The 10,413-nt window shown below is 49.3% G+C and overlaps 1 protein-coding gene across 1 annotated transcript; it reads left to right on the top strand.

Moving 5' to 3' along the window:
* The first annotated feature begins 789 nt into the window (after positions 1-789).
* LOC108555598 (polycomb group protein Psc) lies at positions 790-8,456 on the top strand. Its single transcript, XM_017911362.1, has 4 exons — positions 790-997; positions 2,941-3,081; positions 3,463-4,055; positions 4,260-8,456. Exons 2-4 carry the CDS (start codon positions 2,964-2,966, stop codon positions 6,033-6,035), a joined length of 2,487 nt encoding a protein of 828 aa, XP_017766851.1. The 5' UTR covers positions 790-997; positions 2,941-2,963; the 3' UTR covers positions 6,036-8,456.
* Positions 8,457-10,413: the final 1,957 nt, after the last annotated feature.

The following is a 10,413-nucleotide window of genomic DNA, read 5'->3' as shown; positions in this document are numbered from 1 at the left end:
CGCCACGGCCGCTGCTGCCACCGCCACCGCCGCCGCCACTGCCGCCGTTGCCGCCGCTGCTGCCACCGCCGAATCCCCGATATCATCGTGCATCGTCGCACTCGTTCGAGAGTCGGCCGAGTGCACCGAATCGAGTCGTGGCCAGAGAGAGCGGTTACGTTACGTCGAGTCGCGAGACGAGACCCCGTGAGTCGCGCGGAGGAGGGGGTAGTGCGGAGGGGAACATTGAGCAACAGAGAGAGAGAAAGAGAGAGAGAGAGGGAGAGAGAAAGAGAGGCCGTGGAGGGAGAACGCGAGGAAGAGAAGGAAGGAGAGACACGAGCAAGAGCGCGCGCGCGCGCCTGTCGACCCACCGGTCGATCGACAACCACGTCGTCGACGGGACAATCGCGACGTCGACGACGACGACAACGACGTCGATCGGAAGGAAGGAACGTGGTAGAGGAGAATAATAAAGTCAGAAGCGAGTTGGGTTGTCTGGTCTGGATCGGTGCGAACGAGGGAAGGGACAAAGAGACGTAGGAAGAACGATCGAAGAAGAAAAACGTAGTAAAGGAGGAGAGCGAGTGGGAGTAAAGAGAGGGAAGTAGAGCGAGGAAGGAAGGAAGGAAGGAAGGAAGGGGAAAGGAAAAAGAGAGAATCGGGTCGAAATCGTCGGACATGTGCGCGGCGCTGTGCTCGCAGGCAGCAGGGACGTGATGGTACGTAGCTCGCGGCGTGCAAGTTATCAGGATTGCTCGCGGTCACGGGTTCGTGACGACCATGGTGAGGAGTGCGACGGCGTGAGCGACGACAACGAGCGCGCTATCGCGAGAGAGAGCCTCGGGGCGCCGCACGCCGACGGACGGAGCGGCGTTGCCACCTCTCTTCGCCCGCTGCACCGCGAGAAGCGATACGGCAACCAAGAACACCGTCGTTGCCACGTCCGCTGCTACGTTCCGCTGCCAGCCGGGACGGCAGCTCGCTGGCCACGGCGACCATCTCTCTCGCTGCGCTGGTAAGCACCTACACGTAAGCCTCTCTATACCGCCCTGAAACGTGTGGTAGTCGCGTGAATCGACCAACAAGCCCGTACTACGCTCGGTACTCTCGCGATCCTCTGCCGAAGATAGGAGCGCTGCTCGCCGCGATGCCCGCGAGATCCTGTTGCCTGGAATAGCTACCGTACTCTCTCGGACCGGTACGTCGACGTTCGAAGCAAAAACGCTCGAACCACCGATGTTACCGTGGCAACGCTCCTATCGACGACGGCTTACCCTCGCGATTCTCCATTACCGCTCGCGCCTTCCGTTCTTTTCCCTTTCGTTTTCCCCTTTCCCTCTTCCGTTTTCCGTTTTCCGTTTTCCGTTTCCCACCGCTGCCGCCGCCACTGCCACCGCCACCGCCGCGCCATCGAATTTATTTTTTGCCTCGTACCGGCCTGTCGTTTGCACGCGAGTACTCCGGATGCGATCGGGATCGCGAAGATGCGTACATACGTACTCGAGAAATCTCCGTTCTATCGAGAGCATCGCGTCGAACTCTAAAAAACCATGACGTATATACACGATGAACGAATTAACTCTCCCCGGTCTTGGCGCCAGACCTTTCCCAAGTTCGAACGCAGAAGCCCTTCTACTCGTCCTTTCTCTTTCCTTTTCCGTCCATCTCCCTCTCTCTCTCTCTCTCTCTCTCTCTCCTCGCACTCTCTCGCACACTCTGTCTTCCCCTTTCCTCCAGTTCTTCATTACTCCTGCCATTCCCGGTGACCCCACCGCGTTTCTGTCGTGTTCCCGGCCTTGGCGTATCATTCGCAGACCGAAATTGTCCGAGCGCGAGTAGTGGACTATGTCGTCGACGACGCAGGTGGTCGAGGAGCCTTTCCACCTTGCTTAGAGTTCGTTAGCCATGCGCAGTGACACTTGGCCTCTGTTATTATCGTGCGGCAGATCGGTGCGCGCGAGCTCTAAAAACCTAGTTTTTCCAGGCCGACGTGGTCGCGTGACCGGCTGGTTTCACTGTCAAGTACCTTTCACGCGAGGACCTCGTTGCTCGACGCGCGCGTCGCTTCGATAAACGCGTTCCCTGTTCGCTGACCAGGAAATTTTCCTTAATCTCCCGCCACCAGATAACGCTGGTCCAAAGGTTCGCAGGAAGCGGCTTTTTCATTTGCCACCACTTAACGACCGCTCGCGAAGAGCAACCTGCTATTAGAACGCCGTAACGCTCGCTCGCGCGCGCGCGTCCGAGCGCGCCAACGGGCCGATCGCGAGCGTGGTTCGCGCGAAACCAGATTCGTTCGCGCGATACCGGCTAAATGCCCGTCTATGCTCGTCACGAGGAACACGCTTCGTCTGTTCGAAAATATTATCGAATATCGTTGGAGAGACAGACAGCGGGAAGGGAAGAGAAACCATCCCCTTTAAGAGATAGACCTTAAAGTCTCTCGGCGTAACTCGTTTCCCCCCCTTCGATTTCACGAGATATTTCATTATTCTAAATATATCGACGGCGTGTACGAGTCTGGCGTAAATGGAAATCGCCGCTTTCAATGTATCCTAACGTGATTACGCGAGTGTGTTTCCTCCCCCGTGCAGGCTAATGTGCGTGTGTGCGTGTCCGTGTGCGTGCGTGCGCGCGACTACCTGCATTTCGGAATCCCCCGGCCATTATTAGAATGCGCGTCGATATTGCTGTTGTCGGTATTAATGCGTACGTAGCGCGATTTAATTTTAGATAAGCCAGAGATCGCCGATCACCGACCAGCTCGCTGTCGCGTACGACGATTCGTCGTTACGATGCATGCAAATTTTACGCGAGACGCGCCGCGAGAAACGGAAAGGTGACGTCGGTTTCGTGGCTCGCCGTATAACCCGCGACGAAAACATCGTCGCGCGGTTAATTAAAAAACCGCTTAGCCGTTACACTTTGGTCTCGTGGATTAACAATCGGATGGCACAGCTGTTTCAGAACCGAGTAGCGACATGGAGGCGACGGAGAGGGAGAAGCCGCTGGTTAAAGACTTGAACGAACATATCGTGTGTCCTCTCTGCAGAGGCTACCTCATAGATGCAACGACTCTCGTGGAATGCCTGCATTCTTGTTAGTATTCATTTCGATCACGCGAAATCGTCGACTCGTTATCGTTGATTTGCAATGGAAAAAATGCCCGAGGAGGCTAAAATTGTGGATATCGTTCGGTAACGTTTGGAGAATTACGCGTAGTGTGCCGTACCTCGAACGGTCGCATCTACTTCGCGTGCGTGAAATAGTCCCATCCGTCCGTCTGCCCCTCTGGCAGGGTGGCTAAATTCGAGAAGGGTGACTAACCGCTCCGCTCTTCGTTCCACGCGTTTCTAATATCCTCTCGTAACGATGCAAATTTCGAAAACGGATCGGGTTTCAGATCCCCGATAAAACGAGCACGATTAAACATTTAAGAACTATGAATCGAACGCGAAGTATATGTCGAACGACGCTCAGTTTGCAGAGGTTGTATAGTCAGACGATTGAGTAGCGGTGCCAGAGCGTGTCCCGTATGCAGTGTCGCAACGTCTCCGCCACTTTTGCCGGACGTAAAGCTGCAACGACTGGTGTATCTCGTGGTACCCGGCCTCTTCCGGTCGGAGCTCGAACGAAGGCGTCATTTCCGGCTGGTCAATCCACAATGCCCACCTTTAGCCCTACCTTTGGGTGCTCTGGACTTAACCTTGGACGATTTTGTCAGCCTGAGCTTGTGCGAGCTCGACGAACCGGAAGAAGAGGAACCCGCTCACGAACCGGAAAACCGTGCCGGGTCACGACACCGAACGAACGCCGATCAAACGAAACAGGAAGACGCGATTCAGATTAGAAACACGCGGTATCTCAAATGTCCGGCAGGAGTGACGGTTCGGCACCTGGTGCGATTGCTGATGCTGAAGAGAGGATGGGAGGAAGCGAACGGGGTAAATGTCAACAAGATCGAGATGCTGTGCGAGAGGAACAACGAGCATCGACGCGATAACGCCAAGACGATGGTACTGGACCACTCTTGGACTCTGATGGATCTTGCCTGCATATTCGGCTGGAAAAGAGTGAGTATCTTCCCCCATCGTTTACTCGGCCCATCGTGGTTATTCGAACACCCCGTAAGTTGCTTTTCCTCCACATCCGTTTCACTTGCATAATTCCCGATCGTACGGTGCAAGTCGATCGTTCCCTGTTTGCGTCAGTCGTACCTAAAACTCTCGTGACCGATGCAAGTTACCATAGGGGAAGCGATAATTTTAACGTTGCAGGAAGCACCTATGAAGCTGTTTTATCGCGTGGTACGCAAGGAGGAGGTTGTCTCCGTCTCGAGTGTGAGCTCCTTCGACGATGAACCGGCCAAGGATACCGCGACGATGGAAAATATTCAAAGGCCGCCGACACCACCGCCGAGTCCTAAGCCTGTTCAAGAATGCGAAGTCGAGGCTCGTAGAATTTTAGAAAGTAGCACCGAGCCGCCTCGATCTTTGAAAACCAATTTAGAACGCGACAAAGAACCGAAAGCAAAGAAACCCCGATGCAAAGTTACTCCCGTTATGAGAACGCCCAATCTCGTACCGATACAGACCAATCACGCACCAGAGAGTTCGAAGACCAAGGAACTGGCGAAATTGGAGCACCGTAAGCACAGGAAACGACGAAACAAGCGAGTGATCGCCGAGATCACCACCACGCCGCGGGAAGATCTGTTGAAGCTGAAGGTTCGATTGACCCCGTGTCCACCGAGGGTCACCTCGAGCAGCGGAAGTGGCCAGGCGAAAGAGAAATTACTGCAAATGAGAGCCGTTAGAAGAGAAAAGATCAAAGCCACGACGATAAGTCAGCAACGATCGACAGGCGCCCTAATTCGAGAGGATGGCGCCAGTACAAAAGAGAACATCGGCGAGACTATAGAAGAAGAGACTATAGAAGAAATTATAGACAGCATACCCGACGAGGTTGTTCGAATCGCACAAAATATAACCACCCAAGTAGAAGATCCGTCTGTCGCAGCGGAAAGGATAGATCAGAGAAACGCGTCTTCGACCGTTAGATCACCGCCTAAGAAAGAAGAGATGGAACCGGAGACCGCGAAGAGAGCGGAGCATGTCGAACCGGCGGAACGTCCGAAGAAAGACGAGGAAATTCTACGTCGATTGGGTTTGGTGGCCATAAACGAGGCCAGCGACAATTTCCGGGACAAAACGAAGCAACGCGTTCAAAATAACGGGGAGAAGATCGATAATTTGGACAGAGAGAAACTCGAGAAACAATTGCGCGAAAGCAAGGCCAATCGCGTGAGAAGTCTGTTGGCGGAGAAACAGATGCGCGACGCGTTGAAAACGATGTCGAAGACAAAAGAGGAGCACCCCGCACCCATACAGGTCAACACCCCTCCGAAAAAGAAAGGACCACCACCACTGGCGCCACTGCGCGTCGCGAAGCCTTCCGGTTTCGCCGCGTCCAGCGCCATTTTAGAGCCAAACAACTCCAAATACGAGAGCCCGTTAGATCTAAGCAGCGGAGGAACCGTACGCAATAACGTCCTCGATCTGTCTGCCAATTTATCCACCAGCAACTTCTCTTCGTCACCCTCCTCCTCTTCGTCCTCTTCTCCTTCCTCCTCCTCCTCCTCCTCCTCCTCTTCGTCGTCCTCTTCGCCCTGTTCCGTGTCTTCGTTGACCCCTAGAACGTCACGACCAGCGATCTCGGCCGGAAGCTTGCTACGCGGCAAGGCCAAAGACTTGGAACAACGACGGGGTCAAGACTCCAATCTAATGACACTTTCTGACGCAGCTGTATCCCTGCTGAGCGGATGCATCACCGACGAAAACTCGGTCGATCCTTTGGTGCTTAGTTCAGCCAATTTGGCCAGCAAGGTAGCCCTCCGAATACCGCAGCCTCATCAGAGAATCTCCGGTTTCGGAATGAAAATCAAACCGAATCTGAGCATCAGGCACATCCCTAATCCCCAGGCTGTGGTCGCTTCGCAGTACAGGAATCAAAGAGTCAGTTACTTCAATACCGCCTCGCAGCAACCACCGTAAGCGTCGTCATTCTCGATCGACCACACGCTCCACTTTCCTGTATCCTCCATTTCTGTTCATAACTTCCTATTATCATTACGCGTAAAAATGCTCCTATGGAAACGAGATTCCTATGTGACCAACCCAAAGGCTGTACGTTACCATATATTTTCTCTCGCTTCCTATAACGTTTCGTATAACGCGACGAGTTTCCTGTGGGTGCGAAGACACATGGTACACCCGGTAGCATTAACTAGAACGCCAACTTGGGAAGTGAAAGTGGAAGAATGATTGCAACATTTAATACCGTGAGAGTAAATGGAACGAATATAGGTACTTTTGGAAATTAAGAAAATTAGCAAAAGGAAAAAAAAGAAGAAAAGAAAAGAAAGAGAGAAAAAGCGTTGTTTAACCGCGAGACCTTTTTACACTGAAAAATAGAAGCCGAAAACGAATTAGTTTCGAGTTGCCGTGTGTCTCTCGCCCTGGAACAAAGAAACGATAGTGGTATCCAGTCTGTTGTTACCTAGATATATTAAGCTACGTATGTTTGTAATGCATGTATGTGTGTCTATGATCAACCATTAAATTGCAAATTACACCTACTTCTGCCCGAGCTGAGAAATTAATTTACGGAAAGAGTCGGCGCAATTCGGCGAATCGCAATGGCACAATGCCTGGCAGAGATATATTAGACGTAGTATAACGTATGGTTAAGGGTTGTGAAGATGAGGATAACGGATGAATGGTTAGAATGGAACACGGTGGATGGATGACGGATAAGCTTTCTTGTCCCCACATGTTGTCGCTCCTTTTTTAGAACCTTAGAGAAATATGTACTTCATAGAGATGCCAAAGAACGCCAGAGAACATGTGCAATGTATTAGTGCAATTTAATTATCGTCTATCATAACGTAATATATTACAAGCGGTTTATCGCGACGTAAGGCCGATTCAATTTCGCGGCAAGGGATGTACGTACGAGCCGTTACGGCTGCATTATGCTACATTATGCGAATAGCGCGAGTAACGTTACGAGCAACCCCGACGAAATTGAATAAGTCGAAGCTACGTGGAGGTTTGCGGAAACATTTGAATGTACGCTCGATTATTTCCGGTTGGATCGAGACGTACGGTTGGATTGGGAGTTAAAATATACGTACCACCCGTGCGTATCTTATCTAAGGATGTTTTTATTTTATAAAAGTGTAAACTCATATCGCTGTTATTGATTTATGAATGATATATTATCGTCCGAGATCGATGCGATCGAGCGCCTGGAGACACTGGGAAAAGAGACTAATATCGAGTGCGTCGAAAGCTCGTTGTGAATGATATACGATGACTTTTAATGCTGTATCGGAATTTGTACAATCGAACAGTACTGCTCCCCCGTGCGTACAAGGACAGCAATAAAGATGAACATGATTCGAAGGAGATTTGAAATAAAAGGTTTACTAGGAATCCAGATCCTACTCGAACGATCAGAATAATTCAGTGTTAACGGTATACATACATACATACGTCGATCGAGCGTACACGTTGCTTAGAAAGAATATGATAATTATGGAATGAAAGTCAAGGTGGGTATGCAAGAGTAGAGTTGGAAACATCTAGTCGAAATAAACGGAGGAAAGGTGCCAAGGAATAACGAAAAGGAATAATGGAAAGTGTCAATGCCCGTGATTCGCGACGAGGTCGGATGTTTAAATTAGTTACGAAATTCGCGTCAATTAGTTATGTAATTGCCCATCGTCGACAATGCTTGAGAAAAAAGAAAAGGGAACCACACACGATTTCGAATAAGCTAAAAATCAAAAACTGCCAGTTTAGGAAAACGGGGGTTACATTAGAGCCACTGCTCGTTAGAATTTACGGTGAACTAAAAGGGACCCAGATTTTTACATGTTATTTTTCTACGGCCTTTTTAAATGGAATCGCGTTACGTTCTACCGTCACGATCAATCATAATCTATCTATCGATCCACCAATTACAGGATACCCACGTTGAACAAGTAGTAAGACGATGTTCGTTCGAACGGGATGGTTTACGAAACCATCTAATGTAGTAGCCACGAAGACTGCGAAGATTTTAATATCCGATTTGTTCCAAGAATGAATAGCTGCCATGTAACATGTACGTAAGTTGTACTTGAAATATTAACCCATTGTTCGAAGCAACACTCGTGTACTTCCTTGTTAACGACACGAACAGTGTCGCCGATGTAAATCTTATCTAAAGTTACAATTCGAAAAGACTTTAACGCGCAGGTTATATACCTGCACCACGACGTGGGATCAAGAACCCTTTACCAATTTTGGATATACCTTGAGGACATTTCTTGAAACCATTGTGCCCAAAAATTGACGTATCGTAATAAGCATAGAATGTGAAAAAGAACGAGAGAAAAATAGACGAAAATTGTCACGACAGCGATCGAGCGATCAAAGCGTCTGTGTGATCAAAAAATTTATGCGAATGTTTTAGATTTTTAAAAAGTTATTGAAATTATAACAAATAAACGTGTTATTTTTTATCATCGCGAAGCCTATTATTATTCAACGTAGTTACGTAACATTCTGTTTAGAAAGTTTAGAATTGTAACGATAAGCGTGATCGGTTATGCTTCAAAAGCATTTTCATCGTAATTCTGTGAAATAGAATGCAACTAATTACGCAGTTACTATCGATATTATTCTCATAAATACTAAATATGTAACGCAATACAGTATTTCCATGATAAACAAGCTGTGAGTTGTAATCGAAATAAGAATATGAATAATCACTGATAATACAGTTATTGAAATACTTCAAACCCCTCCTGTTTTCGCGTTTTATCTTTAATTCGACCTTCTACGCCACCTTTTCGTTGCCACCTTACAAAACGGTCCTAAGATTGCCATTTTTCGTTAATGCGTTGCGTACGGATCGGTAAAGACCGTCTTTCGAGAAGCGCGTGGGAAGATGTAAGACACGAGGCGTTGTACGCAACGCGTTCAATCAAAATTAACAGAAAAGAAATCGAAAATTACCGTAGATTAAGTCGCGAGATGACTCAGGCTATAAATGCATATTATATCGCTATATATCTAGTACGATTGATCGTTCGAGTATCTAATTATCCATGTCATTGTCGCAAGGTTCTCTTCGTTTCGAAACGTCGCGTTACATCTTGCCGACCACTAATAATCGGCAATGTTTGTTATCGCTAATTAGCTAGCGTGTTTACTCTCGTGTTTTGTTACAATTGTTTTCGAGATTCATGTTACACGAAGTGTACGATCATTGCTCGTCAATAAATCGTAATGTGTATAATTATAAACGAGTGTGTATCTCACCCCATTCGCCTCCTTTGATGTTACCTTGTTAAGCGACGCGGAACAAGTTTAAATTGGACGAAATAACAACGAAAATACGCTGGAACGACGAGTAACTCGATCGTATCCACGTTCGCGAGAGTACGTCTAATCCAATTATACACGGTTGCTCCAATTATAAAAACGTCCAGAAGCAGATCATTCGGTTTTTCGCCAGACGACCCCGTTAATCCGACGTCTCGACTAACGCCATTTTTGCGTTCGGATGGAATCGAAGCAGCCCCTCGTGCGAGTTTCGGAGCCAATCGAATGTCACGCATAATACGCGCTCAACGACATCGAGAATAACGTTACTTCGGAACCCCTAATTGTCCATATTATCCCAATTCCTCGAAGGATATCGCGACATCGACGCCAGCGATACGCGACGGGGCACCCCGAGGAACCCCGGTAACCGAGGTAAACTAGAAACAATTCGAGACCTTTGCACGTTAGCCTAATTTAATCCGGTAACCCGCGCGTTATGGCGGAAATAAAATTTCGAAAGAGTTCAACACCCCTCCGCGTGCATTTAATTCCTCGAGTAATTAGTTACTCGGTTCCCGGACCGGTAAGAATGTTCGTAAGGGGGCGAGGGAGACGAGGAACGGGGGAAACGAAATCAGGTATAGGGCCCCCGCGAATGACCTTCGTTACCTTCGGGCCGGGTAGGAGGCAGGGAACGGAGGTAAAAAGGCGAGGAGGGTACGAAGGATGCCTACCTTCGACAACCTACATTAGGTACGGGAGACGTGGAGTCAGCCTGCGGCCGCGGGCCACGGAAACTCGACCGCTGATTGGCTACAACCTCCCCCAGGGAAGTGCGTTGCGAGCGTCGGAAGTGAAGAGGGGTGAGCTTGCCTAGAGCGAGTCGTTTGTACACGAGGCGAAAGGTTGGTTCTGGAAGAGGATCGTGGCTGGAACCTCGACCACGATCCCGTTCCGTACCGGCGCATCGTGTGCAATCGACTACCTCGGTAACCGCGCTTCTTTCTCCGTCCGACAATCCGCCTCTCTTTCTTTCTCCCTGATACTCTTCCGA

This window comes from Eufriesea mexicana, unplaced genomic scaffold, assembly GCF_001483705.2.
Source record: "Eufriesea mexicana isolate 0111107269 unplaced genomic scaffold, ASM148370v2 scaffold124, whole genome shotgun sequence".
Classification (NCBI taxonomy): Eukaryota; Metazoa; Arthropoda; class Insecta; order Hymenoptera; family Apidae; genus Eufriesea; species Eufriesea mexicana.
Note: the sequence above shows the minus strand (reverse complement) of the source record. Positions and strands in the feature narration are given on the sequence as shown.